Raw genomic sequence first — 16,203 nt, forward strand, 5'->3', positions numbered from 1 at the left:
TGTGTGTGTGTGTGTGTGTGTGTGTGTGTGTGTGTGTGTGTGTGTGTGAGAGAGAGAGAGAGAGAGAGAGAGAGAGAGAGAGAGAGAGAGATTATGTTTAATAGATAGTAAAAATTATATGCTGCTAGTGGTACAGCAAATTAACATTATAGGGATAATGTACACTCGGATATTGTGCCTCTCAATGGATGATTTTGAAACCTTTGAAGAACTACTTAAATCTCTATCAGTTTCTGAGACAATATATTATTTATGTATGCTCAAAGATTTTATGGTTTTAACATTGAGTTAGTTTTTTAAATGTTGTGTTACACAGAATGACTAAAACTATTGTGTTAGCAGAATTCTGAGTGTGAAGGAAAATATGTTCATTCAGAAAAAATCACTTCCCTATATGGCAATCAGTCAGGGTGTGCTGAGTTTGTGGAACAAAAACTTTGCAGAACAGTTTGGAATTGCATTGATTTCAAGTAGATTATATTCATCAAAGCAGTGGAGAGATTAGTAGTTTGGTACTGATGTGGCTCTGTAGCTGAACAAAGTTATTAGGTGAGTTATTATCTTTTCATTAGTGTTTAGAATTGGTATATGCTACCTTCCTCAGTTAGACCTATGCAAATCTCACAAAACTGAATGTAAAAGTTTACAGTGCTTTAATCAGAAATGTCCTTTGTTAATTTTGATTGATAAAATGCCTTTAGCATCAGTGATTTATTGTGTAGATAGAGAGTGTAAAGAAGGGGAATTCTGTAAGCTACCTTTTAAAAACCAAAGAGGATATTTTCAGTCTCACGAATACAAGTGTTTTGCAGTTGCTCTTTAGATGTAAAGATATGATGTCACCTACACTTGTGCCCCTGACATATGTTTGATCTTGGGTTAGAAGCAGAGCACTTGCCAACACTACCAAGCCAACCGTGGTGACAGCTGTTACTTAACAAACACAGTATAGGGATTCAAAGCTTTTAAACTATTTTTGAACATAGCCCGGCCACTGCTAATTTAAAAGATAGCTAGGAAGGACGTGTTGCAGAAGTCTAATGCTGCATCTAATTTTTTGTTCAGATGTTATTAATGTTAATCTTCCTTTGCAGTTTTGATTTCCAGTAACTAATAACATTGTGTGTATTCGTTTTTTCTTTCATAAAGTCTATTAGAACATGTGTTTCATGGGAAGAAGATGAATAACTATATAGTAGTATGACTTCATTGTGGTATTTGTACATGTTCAGGTATAAAAATTTCCACAGCTTTTGGGTGTCAGTTGATCACATCAAGTTTCAAATGGAGCTCTACGTAGAGGGTTCTGGATAAGTACAATAGAACTCTGTTTATCCGACCCTCCACTATCCAGCTCTCTGTATTAATTGAACAACCAGTACACACAGGTCCAGAAGTGAGTGATTTCTCCTCTGGCTGCTAGACGGCGCTGCAGCCTTGCGCCTTCTCATTCTCCAGATTATCTGAATTTTTGATTTATCCAATCTCACTCTAGTCCCAATTAGATCATATAAATGGAGTTCTGCTGTTATCAAATGAGTAAGGTATGATTCAGAGAGGTGCTGTTCATAAACATGATGGCACAACACTACCTAATTGGTCATGGCAAATCAAGTGACACATCACTTTATCTGACCACTTATGGTGGTGTGGTCATTTGGAATGTTGATGAAGGTACAGACTTTAAAATAAAATTTCCCAGACCCTTTTATTAGAATAAGGCAGAATGACACATGAAAGCTAGTAATTTGGGTACCATAAGCATTTAGTAAGTAATTACCTGTTTTGCACAGAGAAATGTTTTCTGTGGTTAATTTACTAGTTTTGCATATGCAAATATATGGTTAAAGTTTATAATTAGTCACCAAAAGGACTTCAAGGATATAATATGGTAACTTTTTTTCCCCAAGAAGAAGAATTGGTTTATTGCACGACTTACTATTTTGTGTTGCTTTGATTGAAGCATGATTTTGACTCATTAAACTTTTGTTGCTGTTTTTTACAGTAGTGTCTTTTTTTTTTTTTTTTGGCTTTAGTTGACCATAATTTTACAATGGACATGAGTCTGAATTAAAAAATAGGTTTTGTGGCCTTTTCATAGGGAACAAAATAATGGAAAAGAACAACAGAGAAATGTAGTAATGCATGTTGGATGATGATGATAATTATCATCAGCTTACTTTTGAAAAAATGCATTCATCCCGATTAATTTTGTCACATTGCAGCCTTCTCTCTTCAATAACCTATTCTCCCAAATCAGAACGTAAAACACCTGAGCCCTTAATACCAGCAGAGAGTGACAATGAAAAGGGAGAAAGGAATGGGAAAAGGGTCTGTTTCAATGTAGCAGGTGATGAGCAGGAAGATTCTGGTCATGACACCATCAGCAACAGAGATTCATACAGGTAGTTTTACTAATAATCTTTTTTATTTCAATCTTTCGGATACAGCAGCATAATGTGCAGCATTGTAGATTTTCAAAATGGCTTTAAAGAATATCAAAATACAATGGTTATTACTTCTTGTAAAGGGAGAATTTTATATTTTAGTAATCAAGATGGATTATTTGGACTTTACCAGAACTCTGGATCTGAATATCCCCAGAGGAGCATAGCCAGAACTATGGATCCATTTGCCAGGTTCTGATTCAGTGTGCTGCAGAACATAGAAACAGACAGTTTTGGCTGTGGTGTTCTGTAGTGGAATTAGGCCCCAGCAAACCCCCAAATGTTTGTATTTTGAGTCAGTTTCCAGATCTAATCTCAATCACAGTTAAAGACCTGAATAAAAATCTGAACCCCAACATTTAACTCTGGTAACATCCCAGTCTAAACATTGCTGGATCATCCTATCTCTAGTACTAACAATAATAAAAGCTTTACTATGGAATTAAAATATATAATACTTTGAAAAAGAAGTAGTATTCATAGCAACTGTGAACATTTTCCGATACTTAGAATGAAGAATGGATTATGTAAATACAGATGATGTATATTCAGTTTAACTTCAATTTGCAATTTAAACAGATTACTGGGGTCAAAAAGTAAAACGTCTCTTAGAATGGTGGAATAGTAGCAGCACTCTTTGTTATTTTGAAGACCAATTTCATGAGCTAACGTTTGATTATTGCAGCCTGGCTGATATGAACTAGCAGTTTGGTGTCTGAAGTGGAAGGAACTAAATGCTTCTTAGATCATCTGCTTTAGTCTGATCCCAAACTTCTGTAATCTTTCTAACGTGTGTAAAAAATACCCCCAAAACAAACAACCCCCCCCCCTCAGATTCCCATGCACATAATACCAATTATTAGTGCAACTGTCCGTTATAACAGTGGATATTTTAAAAATATTATCTAATGCAGTTAAATGAACAGAGAGCAAATTCCAGTAAATCACTGTAAATGCAATTGAAATAATAGAATATCAGGGTTGGAAGGGACCTCTGGAGGTCATCTAGTCCAACCCCTTGCTCAAAGCAGGACCAATCCCCAATTTTTGCCCCAATCCCTAAATGGCCCCCTTAAGGATTGAATTTACAACCCTGGGTTTAGCAGGCCAATGCTCAAACCACTGAGCTATTCCTCCCCCCGTCTCTGTGTGAGAGCAGACATTATGGGAAATGTAGGACATTTTCATTTATTAGTTGTGTTCTTATGCAAATTTCTATTAAACACTACAATACAATACTTATGCAGAAATATATGGCTAAGAAGTGGTTAAATCTGATTTTCCCCCATGTTTACCCATGTTTTATTCTTTTGTGCTTTGTTCAGTCCAGTTTTTAAATGACCCTAGTGATGAGCTTTCCACCATTCTCCCTCGGGAGACTTTTCCAAAGTCTGTTAGAGATCATCATCAGAAAATATTTCTTAATATCCAGCCAGAAATTCTCATTACTCTTCGGGACTCTATGCTAGAAACATTTTTTTACCAACATGGTTTCAGTCATTTAGTGGACAGCACCCTAAATTACATCCCCCTCATCCTATCCAAAAATGCTCTTCCCTCTTTGTGGTATTAACATATATGTAAACAATTTATAAATACACCTCTACCTCTATACAACGCTTTCCTTGGGAGCCAGAAAATCGTATTGCATTATAGGTGAAACTGTGTTATATCGAACTTGCTTTGATCCACCAGAGTGCGCAGCTCTGCCCTCCCACCCCCCGCGAAGCACTGCTTTACCACGTTATATCCAAATTCGTGTTATATCGGGTCACATTATATCGGGGTAGAGGTGTATAATAATAATATAAAATGGAGTCCTATTTTATTAACTTTGTTATGCATGGTATGAAGTAGGGCATGCATTTGGAACTCTGCAGCCATTTTAAACTAAATGCTTTTATAGAATAGAATTTAGAATCATAGAGTTTAAGACTGGAAGGGACTGCCCGATCATCTAGTCTGACCTCTTCTGTATCATAAGCTGCCAAACACCCCTCAGCCACCCCCATACCAACCCCAACAGCCAGAATTAGACCAAAAAGTATTACAGCTCTCAGGAGACTGAGCTATTATGTGCCACTGGCAGAGAATAAGAGACTGAGATGCATCAATGCCCAAGGCCCCTATAATGGCAGGAAATCGATTGAGAGGTACCTAGATGATAAGTTTCTCTTACATTCATGGGACATTGTGGCCTCCCTCTGCTGGATAATTACTTTAACACCTGAAAACTCTTACATTTACACCAAATACTCTGGTGCTGATTAGATGATATGGCTGACTTGGTTGCTGTTACAGCCTGTGGGTTCAAATCCATTTGGAAATATGTTTACAAAAAATCTTAGATTTCCCCCCCTCAGTGTGATATGGATGAATTCATTCTCACTCCTTGTACAGAAACACAAATTTGGCGTAAAAAAAAATCACATGACTGTACAGTGATCTCTGCAGTACCAAAAATAGTAGAAGTCTCCATATAATCAGATACAGGAAGAAGTAAAATCCTCACCACTACCACCTGCCCCCTACTCTATACACACAGGAGCCCTCATCCAGCAACTGGATTCATATGAGTAGACTTTTGTAGCCACAGAGAGTTCCAGAGAAGTCCACTGGGGCTTTGTGCAGGTGCAGAGGTCCACTAGCACTTATCCTATTGCACTGCCAGTAGCTCAAAGGATGGGCTCATAAACCATGGTTAAAGGGAGAAAATTGTCATTTTTAATCTTGTTTAATAGTTTAATTCTTTTCTAACCTTATTATAAATTTCAGTTTGCAAGTCCTAAGCCAGCATGATTCATCATTTATAAGAGTTATGGGGTAGGTAGGTGTACAGAATTTAAATGTGGAGAAATTAACACATTTGAGGCCACATCTCCAAAAACAGCCACTCACCTGCATGAAAAGTTACTTGATTTGTATGTGGAACTGTATATTTTCAATGTGAAACTATTTGTTCACACACATGAGGTGGGGACAACCGAAGCATCTATTCTGGGAATCTAGCCCTCTGAGTCCTATCAGAGACAAATAGTAGTTTCTACATATTTTGTATGATGTCATAAACTGAAAGTCAAGGGTAAAGCATTGTAAAAGACCTCGGGAGGAGAGGAAAGTTTAAGAAAAAGGAAAGGCACTGTACTTTTTGTGCTTTGATATAGTTCCTGTACATCAGGATGCACTATTTTGTTTTGTTTTTCAAGTGATTGCAATAGCAACAGGAACTCCATTGCCTCATTTACCAGCATTTGCAGTAGCCAGTGCAGTTCTTACTTTCACAGTGATGAAATGGACTCAGGTAAGATTAAAAAATAATCTACAAATTCCTCTATTAGTTCTTCTGGAGATAGTTTTTGTTTGTTTTATTCACAGGCATGTCTGTCTTCATCATAGTAAGTGGCAAGAGTGTAGCATTTCACTTCTGCTTAGTGTATGTTGCACTTTTACCCTTTCTATATAACAAAGCCAATTTTCCAATCCAGCTGAAAATATAGTGGATTAGTAAAAGATGTCAGAGACTCATTTTAACCAGCTTCCCACTTTGGCCTGGGCAATGCATTATGTTGCTCAAAAGAAGAGGAATTTTACATAAACAGGGAGTTCTGTCTCAGACAGGAGATAAGACTCTGAATACAAAATACCACTGTGTACAAATGCTGGGGAGAGTGAGACCTCAGAAAGACACATTCACCATAATATTCTATTCTATGTCAAGGTTGAACAAATTGAATTTAAATAATCATAGATGCAAATTCTTACCTATTTGCCACTTGATAGTTCCTTTTTCGTTTTAATGCCATATTTATCCCTCTTGAAAAATTACTGAACTATCAGAGCCATTTCATTAGCAATAGCATAAAGATTGGGAAATATTTGCAGGGTCCTTATAAAAATGTTATGTCAGTGCATTCAGTGACTGTGGTCTAGGTGGTATAAATAGCTAGCTGATATTTCAGTGATCTTGTCATTTTTCTTTCAGAGAACTGTGGTCTAGTTGGTGGAACACAGATCAGGGACACCTGACTTCTAGTTTCTATTCCCAACTTTTACAATATGGCCTGGGCATTTTGCTTAAAGTTTCTGGCCTTTAGTTTATAAAAAGGTATAAATAATACAATAGTTACCTACTTCACAAAGGGTGATGTGTGATTTATTGTACAGATGCCATTTTGTTGTTGTTGTTTACTTTTGCTACATTATAAAACTAGTCTACAAAAGAATCTCACAGATTAGTGTAAAGTGCTAAATACAGAAGGATCTAAAAGCTTAAGCATCAGCTCCTATACATAGCAGAGTAGCCCAGATCTGTATGATTTTGAAAAGTATACTGAGCCCTGAAGTTAATTATGATTTAAAATATTTTACACACAGGTGATGAACTTCCCTTAAGTGTTCGCATTTCTCATGATAAACAGGACAAACTTCATAGCTGTTTGGAGCATCTTTTTGGTCAGGTATGAGATTTTTTTCCTTAGACTGCTTAACAGTATTGGTCTATATTCAAACCATCAGAGAAAAGCTGGCTGCCGCAAGTGGGGGTTTCCTTGCTGCTTCTGCTTTCCACTGTTTACTTGAATGATATATATTACTTTTTATCCTTCCCTGGGGCTACTAACCCAGAATTACTGAAGAGAACAGTTCCTTAGATTTATCTTAGCAAATTTTCTAGTCTTGAGTTGTTAGCTACAGCCAACATTTAAATTACCGTAATTACAAACAAATATAAAGTAATCATTTTTTCACTATTCCTTTTTTCTCATTCAGAGCAGATCTTTCTAAACATTGCTATGAAAAAGGCAAGCCACTCACAGAACTTTGATCCTAACAGGTAGACTCAATTGTCAATCTTCTGAAAGGACCAGCTGTAATGAGGGCCTTTGAACAAACCAAGTTCTTCACGCCAGGTCGAGGCCTGCAAGGTAACATTTAAAACTAACTACTAGAATCAACAGGTGGTACAAAGAGATACAGGGCACATCTGTATGAAAATAGAGTATTTGATTTGGATGTTAAAGAACAACCCAATCTTTTCTGTTCACGTTATATTCTGGAATAATTGCCATTCAAATTTTTTATTACATAGATATTACTGTTCTTAGCTAGTACATTTTCACTTTCCTTGCATAAGGCATTTAGGTTTTCTTGAAAGTTAAGCTGAAATTACAGCCTCTGAATTGAATATAAAATTGCTGAGGCTTTGAAGCAAAAATCAGTTTTAATATATTACAAGTGTTTTTCTGATTCATATTATTTCTGTTCTAGCGACTGAAGCACTTTCTGCTTACATTTAACTATTAATGCCTGACCTTTTCTATCTTTGTGGATATTTTCTTCTTGTAAAATTGTACTTCATAAATAATAAGCAACTCTTTGGTGTGAATTCTTATTCTAAATATTAATTATTTAAAATAATTCTAGGTGTAATTTGAGGCCCTGATCCTTCTGAGAGTTATGTATATGATTAACTTTAGGTCTGAATACATGCTTCTATATGTGTAGGTCCAAAGTTAATCATGTATATAAGTGTTCAGTCTAAACTTAAATGTGTGTGAAGTGTTTGCAGGATTAGAGCCATTTAGCAGGATTGATACACTTTTAAAAATTGCTACTGAAAGGCTTTTTGGGTGAACTGAGTTTGAAAAAAGACTGTATGGGAGATTGGGAAATACAACTGAATGTTGTGTGGGTAATAGAAATAATGCTACTGTGAAATGCTTTGGTTTCTGAGTTAGTGTAAACATATACAACTTTCTGCAAATAAAATGCATTAATTATAGCGGGTCATTGATCAGATCCTTAGCTTTCATAAATCAGCATAGTTCCATTGAAGCCAGAGAAGTTACACCCTTATATACCAGCTTGTTATCTGACCCTCTGATGCATCATGCCTTTCCACTCACTAACCCTGCAGTGAGTCTGCCCGGAAGTTAATACAGACATAGTGAGATTTCTTTCTAGCAGCTATTTTCATTTTTAGAACCTTTAAAGTTGTTTTAGGGAAAGATGGGTATGACCCACAGATGACATTTATGCACACCAATATTTATCATTGTTTTCAGACTGAATGCCTGGCAAAATTTTCCACGACAAACCATTCAGAAAACATTATTTAATTATAAATGTGCAACTAGTTGCAAGATATGAAATATCCAATATAAAGACCCCAAAAGATATCCATTTCACAAAGATGATTTAGAACAAGAACTAAAAAAAAAAGGGGGATGTATATTCTGTGTGACAATGCAGCTTTATATAGATATACCATAATAATGTCAGGGATACTTTTAGTGATCTGAAGGCTAGTCTAGGTTAAACAGCCAAAATTTCTGTGTTAAGTAAGGAAGATTATTTTTCTGATAATTTTGGTATAGCTTATTGTCCACTATTATATGAATTCTTGAGTGGATGTGATAAAGGTTTAAAAAAGCCCTTAAACCATGAAACACGTAGTTGAATTCATGTGTTATTTAAATTACTTATTACTGATGTACTTTTTACTTCTTTACTTTACTAATTACTTATTGCTTGACTTTTTATACGTGTATTTAGTGAATTAAATTATTTGAAAAGCTATAGGTAACAGCAGTCAAGACAAAATTTCAGGAAATTGCAGGCACTTCGTAATGTTAAGACTATTCAACTCAGAAAGAAATACAGTGGGTTTCTGAGGATGTTTAAACTAAAGAGGTATTTTTTCCTTTGCTTAGCATTTCAGCAGGAAATGGAACCTAAGCTTAGCTGTCCAAAGAGATTACGACTTCACATCAAGCAAGACCCTTGGAACCTTCCCAGCAGTGTCCAAAATCTTGCACAGAATATCAGAAAATTTGTTGAAGGTCAGTAAGAAAAACGTAACCCTCAATAAACTCATAGCTAATGAGGGAGGGCGGAGGAAGGATATAACAGGTTTATGTTGTCTGTGAGGCCAGGTCTGCAGAGTAGCATGTAGCCAATAGGAAATTTCTAAATTCCAGCACAGCTTGTGATCTCAGTAGCAAGACTAATGGAGAGTAGTTTAAATCAGAGAGTCTCAAATTATGGGGTACGCCTCCCTCGGGAGGTGTGGGCCTGCAGCAGGGGAGGTGCCTGTTGCCTGTCTTTTGGCCAGGGTGTGGTGCTGCATGTCAGAGTGAATCCAGAACTCTGCTCGGGCTGGGAAGGGGCAGAAGGAGCCAGGGCTCCACCCAAGGAGCAGTGCAGGAATGGGGGCATACCAGGGAAAGTAGCTTGCAGGTGCTACTCTGCTCCACCCAGGGCTATGCTGCCCAGCGTGGCCCTGCCTGCTGCAGCGCAGCAGCTCTCCTGCTTCCCCATTTCCCCCCCCCCAGCATCACAGGACCTCTCCTGCCCCCCATTTTATTCCCATGCTGATGCCCAGCTCATATAGAGCTCCTCCATCTCCCCTGGTGCACCTCCCTTTGGCTGAAGCACTCCCTGCAGTATCCCAGGGGCTCTCCTCTATCCCCATGTGTCTCCTCTTCTCAGCCCTGCCCTGCAGTGGTGGTGTTGTGGCTCCCCTCCTTCTCCATGGTCCCCATCCCCATCCCAGCCCTGTCCTGCAATATCCTGGGGGATTCGCATCATTCACTGCAGAGCTACCGCTCATTCCTGGGCAGTGGGGCTGGGTGAACTGGGCTTACCAGAAGGGTTCTCTTTCTGGTCCTCTGAAGCTGTTCATTTCTGGGTCAGTGCCCCCATCAAGGCGGCAGCCCTTGTGTGAAGTGGGCTCTGAACTCTGCTGAGGTCGTTGGTGTCACCTTCCTCCCCATTCCTGGGGAAGAGCCAACTGGGGTCAGGATCCCTGTGGCTGTTTAGGTCAGGTCTCAGGAGGATCCGGGGCCCTGTGAAGTTCTTGTTGGGGTGATACACTCCCTCCCCCATGGTAATAGTCTAGTTCCAGCTGGTGACAGTGGTGGTCAGTCCTGGCTACTAACTCAGTACCCTCTTCAACTTCTTGCTGCTCTGGACCTACACGGAGCTCCTGGTGCTTGCAGACTTGTGAGTGCCACACTCTGGCCCCCATTCTGCCTGGGAACCCTGCTGCCTCCACATGATGGGCCACATGCACTAAAGGGGATCCCTGTTCCCTGCCTGTAGGCCCAGCACCCGTGAGACCTTGTCTCTTCATTCTTGGGCCCCAGAGAAGTGAGGGTTGGGGGAGGTAAGTAGGGATTATGATGACCTAAAATGTTTGTGCAATTTAATCGCTGCTGCGATTTGTACTCTTTGTAACAGAAGTGCAAGATAACACACTTGTACTCTTGTATTTATATTGATCAAAGCCCTTCTACTTTATTACTTGTATCTTTGCAAAATATAGGATTTTCAGTTATTTGTGTTGTCTTAATAAACTGTGGAGAGGTGCAGTGTTCTTTTTATTAGCTTAGGGAAGTTCACTATGACAAAATCTGAGAACACCTAATTTAAATAATATCTCGGAGGTAGCTAAGGAGAGATGCCAGCAGAAGCTTTGGAGGCAAATGGGAATATTGTCTTCTCTGAGTAGCCGGCGCAAGGGGAATTTGGACTCTTAGATGAAGATGCTGAGTGATTCAAACCCCTATTGAAGTTAGTGGTCCTGTTTCTGTTCCCACTGAATTCAGTGAGAACACTGACATTCAAAGGGAGCATAGAAGGCCTAATTGAACTTGAGTGTGCATTTCACAGGACATGTTCAGCACTTTTCAGGACCTGCCTTTTTGATTGTGCTGTTTGATAGGGAAGCAATGGAAAAGAGAAGCTTAAGGGATTTATAAAACTATGCAGTGGAATATTGCAACATGCATCTCTTTGTGGGAACCAAAGCCAGCTGTAGGTTGCTTCAGTTTGAGGTTAAAATTATTTGTTTGTACATTTAGCAGCTTCATTTTATTGGCTAATTTCCATGATATCCCATGATGAAACTGCTCTTCAAACTACCAAAAGAATTTGTGATATGCTTTATAAATATAAACTTTAAAAACCATAAGAATGGCCATACTGGGTCAGACCAAAGGTCCATCTAGCCCAGTATCCTGTCTTCCGACAGTGGCCAATGTGAGGTGTCCCAAATAATACCCTATGGTATTTCTAAATTTAGATCCTCTGAGGTCTTCAGACACTGGGATAGAAAAGTCCAAAACCACACAAATCTCTCCTCCATTTGGTACAAATCACTAAGGTCAAAATCTGTAAAATCTAGAAAGCCAAGTCAACAAAATACACATTTATATTGTAATGGCTGCCACAGAATCAACAGGGAACAGACTGTTTTTTCAAAAAAATCTAGTTCCTAGCAAAAACCGAAACCCAGGTACATTCTAGCATTAATCATGGATGGTTTTGAAGAAGTGAAAACTTAAGTCTTCACCAATCGTTTAACACCCTCTAAGAGTCCGTCAGAGCTCAACAGGCCATTCTGATGTGACTAGTTTGTCCATAAATGACTTAAATAAGCTTATGCCCACCTCAAAATTGGTCCTACTGTGTCCTAGGAATCTCAATAAGATCATTCAAATAAATCTTGTTTTAAGTTTATTGGAAAAGTTACTTCCTTTTTTAGAGAGTTTTAAAGAAAGGGTCAACGGGGTCCAAATGACCTCCTGCTTCTGCATAATACAGAGTTTCTCTTTTCACAACACTGTCATTAAATAACCGTGATTTTATTAGACAGATCTTTGGTGCCTGGCTGGACAATTAACAAAAGCATAGTGTGTCAAATTGACATTCTGCTGCAAAAATGCAGATTAAAAAAATCAGTTAAGAATTTATTAAATCTTTATTTTTAATGACTAATTTTAAAGTAAATGTTGTGCTTGTGAAAGATGCTGAGTTATGACATCTGAAGAGTGAAACCCTCTGTCCACACACATGCCTCTCAAGCCCAGGAACATGAGCTTCCTTATATTGCCCTACCAATGTGTCCCGAGCATGGTCTGAGGGGATAACTCTGGAAGTGAAAAGATAACCCACTCTCTGCCCATTCCGTCCTTGGCATCTGATAATTATCTAGTAGAAAATTGCAGCAACCAGCTCTCCTGTGACTTCTTTAACCAAATTAATCATTTGTTAATAAATTTAGTCACTACTGTCTTTGCCTGGATCCAATTAAACAAGTCCGTTCCCCATCGTCAGTCCCCTCAGCCATGTGCTCTAATTATTTTTTTCATTTTGAATTTGAAAAAAAAAAGTTTTAATCGATTTTTCAAAAATTATTCTAATATCTCATGAGTGTTCATAAAAAAAACACTCAGGGGATCCTGGGCAAGACCATCACTCCTTTCCTTACACCAGGTAATAGGGGTGGTGTGATGAAAAGGGGCCCAAACAGCCAATCTCCCCATGAGCCTGGCACAGGCACTGTCAGAGTCAGCCATAAGGCTGGCTTTGGAGGACGCTTTGCAAGTCCTGGTGAAGTGGGTGTGTCAAGGGTGTGGCTGCAGCACACAGTGTTGCAAGATTCTAGGCAAGACTGTGACCCCTAGGGCAGCCTGGGGAAGCTGCTGTTACTTATACAGCCCTAGGAGCCTGTCTAAGTTGTGTTGTGGGTGTCTCCAGCCCCCAAGTAGTCCAGGATCAGGAGAACACAAAGCAGGCTTAAAGCAACTTTCAGAGTCCCTTCCCCTGGGCTGCAAGTTTTGTGCTGTGCCTCTGAGTTTCATGCCATTTGTTGTCTCCACAAATGATCAAGGCATTTAGCAGACAGACTAGCCAGCCTGCAGTTCTGTTTTGGGATATTTCTGACTGAAACTAATATGAGGTTTGAGCAGCGAATTTAAAGTTACTTGACCTCTCCCTTTTGCTCTTTTATTTACCTGATTCAGAAAGAACAAAAATTGGTCCCTAATTCATTTTTATATTTTGCATTTTAAGACAAAAATTATTTCAAGCCAAAAGCTGAATTGAATTTCCTCCCAGATCTGTGTTTCAATGATCAGGCACAAAACACAGGAGTCAGTCAAAAAAAATTATTAATGTTTTTTCTATTTAGTGTTTAAAAATATTTTATATTTGCGCTCGATGTGGCTGGTTGAAAGTGTTGCCATACAACTTAGCAAGCCCATCCTTGGTTAGGCCATTAGTGTACTCTTTAAATGTGTGTGTTCAATAGAATTTCAGTTGTAAGTAGGTGAATCTTCATATTTCTACATAAACAGAAGTTAAGTGACTATATTTAATAAGGCGAAAAGAGGACATTTTTGTCTCTTGAGTCAGATTTAGGTTTCTGTGGTAAGTAGATGAGGAAGCCCTCAAAGCCTATTTGGTTACCACCTAAAGAAATGTTTAGTGGTGAATAGTGGCTATAGTGGTTGAAAACTTGTTTAACCATTATTGATGTTAACTAAGTGAATCCTTTTATTAAAAACTGACTCCAGTGCTTAGATTTTAATAGAAAACTCAGAAGCAGTTGTATTTTCTTGTTGATAGTTCTGTTGCCTTTAATAACATGCTGTATTAAATTAGAATGATTCACTATTTAAAGCAGATGGAGATGTAGGAACCCCATAAAAGACACGTTTAACTTTTACATTGCAATGTTTTTTAATTTCTGTTGTGTAATAAATAGGAAGAAAAGAGAAAATTCTTAATACCTTCAGGATGGACTTTATAGTCTGTCAATTTTATTATTATTATTGGAATTGGACGAACACGTCAAAATATCCATGAATATGTGCTCAGATTAAAAAAATGATTTTCCTGGGAAGTAAATAAAAAAAGTTCTTGTTGACCTGATGTATAGAGGTCTGGTTTATTATAGGCTCATCAATGATCTGACTAGAAGGTAATCAGGTTCTTATCCTGAAATCTGGTCACAGAATTAGAGAATGTAGAGAATTCAATAATTTGTAAGGACCCTTGGGGAGTATGCCAAGAATTAACACACACGCTGAGGACAAAGCCAAGCTTTAGAAATTTTTATTAAAATAAAGGAAAAAGTCATCAAAGCTCAAAACCATAGAATCAAAAAGAAATAATACAGTTCTATGAGTACCTATGGTATCATTCCTTACAAAAGCTACTTTAGACTACCATATTTACACCCTTTCTTGGCAACCTGGTGATGGGAGACAAAGGACCAGCGTTGTCTCTGGAATGCTAAATGAGTCTGATCGTCCAGGTTCCTCAATGGCCAAATAGGCCATTTATCTATGCCAAAGGTTACAAGCACTCATGCTAACTTGCTCTAGCTAATCATACAGGATACAGATCTATAGGTTCCTTGCATTACAGCCAAATATAATGGAGTAATGTCTATGGAAATTATTCAGTACAAAAATATAAGCCAAAATAATATAATCAATCAAACCAATAAAGAAAAAAACAGAATATATAATATAGCAGGCTAGCCCTATGGGCTACAGTCAAGATCTCTTACTATTGAAACTTTTATCCTATAATATGGTTAACTAGAAGAGGGGAAATCAGGCAGTACAAGTCAGCCTTGAAAGGCTAATAAATGGAGGGAATTTGTAGGAGGAATGTGAGACTGAATGAGGCATGGGTTCAAGAAGATATTACTAGACCCTAGGTAATTGGCTCAAGAAAAGGTGCAGACTCGCTTGTGGGAGAAAGTGGCTAGACGTACCAAGTTGGCAGACCAGGGAGCAGCAGATGAGACAAATTGTGAGCAATAGCAGACCTGTGCAGATTCTTGAAGTTGAGGAGTTTGAATTTGATGCGGAAGAGGTCCAAAGCCAATGCAAGGATTAAGGGAATAACATTATCAAAGAGGCAGAGAAAGATTAATTTAGCTGCAGCACGTTAGATGGACATGAGGGCCATACTATGAGAATCAGCCAGCCCAGAGAAAACGAAGTTGCAGTAGTCAAGGTCAGATGACTCAGATAGGAGCCAGGATGTCAGCAAGAAAGATGGAGAGTGCGGGACATTTTACAACATTATTAAGGAAAAACTGACAGGTCTTAATAGCCTGGATGTGGTGGAAAACAAAGAAAGGAATTGAATATAACAGTAAGGGTGCATGATTAGGGTCCTCAATGGTCTGTAGAGTTTTCTACAGAGATAGAAAGGGGAAGGACTGAGAAAGGTCTATGAGAAAATATTGAGTTCTGTTTTTGCATTGTTCACTCTGAGTTGGTGACCAGATATCCAGGAAAAGATTGGAAGATCAGAGAGGCTGATGCCAAAAGTTTCTGGGCCCAGGAGTCAGAGAGGCAAATGCACCAGGACATAATGAGGCTTTTTAGGCAACAAACACAAATGCTGAAGAATCTTGCTAACGTACAGGTCCAACAGTCATGTGCTCACCTTCTTTTACAATCAATGGGGAACTCCATTTTAGCAGTTCCCTACATCCCCCCCGCAACTTTCTATGTGGCATCATGGACCACAACCCTTCCTCCACCACTCCACATGGGTGGACAGTAAGGAGTACTACAACTTCACATACACTGAACTGTGAGAACCCTGGTTGGTGTACGTTTGGTTGAAATTGACTGAAATGGGGACACATATTTTCTAGCATTCTATTTTTAAAGTTCTGTTCTGTTAATGTATTTTATAAGTTTGCTCTGTATTGTTTTTTAATTGCACATTATTTTTGCACTATTTTTGTTACACAATAAATTTTTATTTTGGGAAATTTAATCTTTATTGTTTCATAACAGATGCAGCAAAATGCTTGGTGCTACTGAAAGCACACATTAATTGTAATTGAACAGGACCACAGGACTATAGGTTTCAGTGCAAAACACATAATAATTATAAATGTACAGTAAGCACCACATGAGTCATAGGTTCATTAAAAGAGATA

The 16,203-nt window shown here is 38.4% G+C and overlaps 1 protein-coding gene across 5 annotated transcripts in view; it reads left to right on the plus strand.

Annotated features, from left to right (window-relative positions):
• Nucleotides 1-16,203, plus strand: part of PREX2 (phosphatidylinositol-3,4,5-trisphosphate dependent Rac exchange factor 2) — a 394,877-nt gene that overhangs the window by 285,749 nt on the left and 92,925 nt on the right. For all 5 annotated transcript variants that reach the window (XM_065585714.1, XM_065585712.1, XM_065585713.1 and 2 more), the window contains exons 26-30: nucleotides 2,226-2,405; nucleotides 5,654-5,748; nucleotides 6,822-6,904; nucleotides 7,279-7,369; nucleotides 9,158-9,286. In XM_065585714.1, the coding sequence (XP_065441786.1) occupies nucleotides 2,226-2,405; nucleotides 5,654-5,748; nucleotides 6,822-6,904; nucleotides 7,279-7,369; nucleotides 9,158-9,286 (578 nt within the window). The remainder of the gene's footprint in view (nucleotides 1-2,225; nucleotides 2,406-5,653; nucleotides 5,749-6,821; nucleotides 6,905-7,278; nucleotides 7,370-9,157; nucleotides 9,287-16,203) is intronic.

Source organism: Chrysemys picta, chromosome 2 (assembly GCF_011386835.1).
Source record: "Chrysemys picta bellii isolate R12L10 chromosome 2, ASM1138683v2, whole genome shotgun sequence".
NCBI lineage: Eukaryota > Metazoa > Chordata > Testudines > Emydidae > Chrysemys > Chrysemys picta.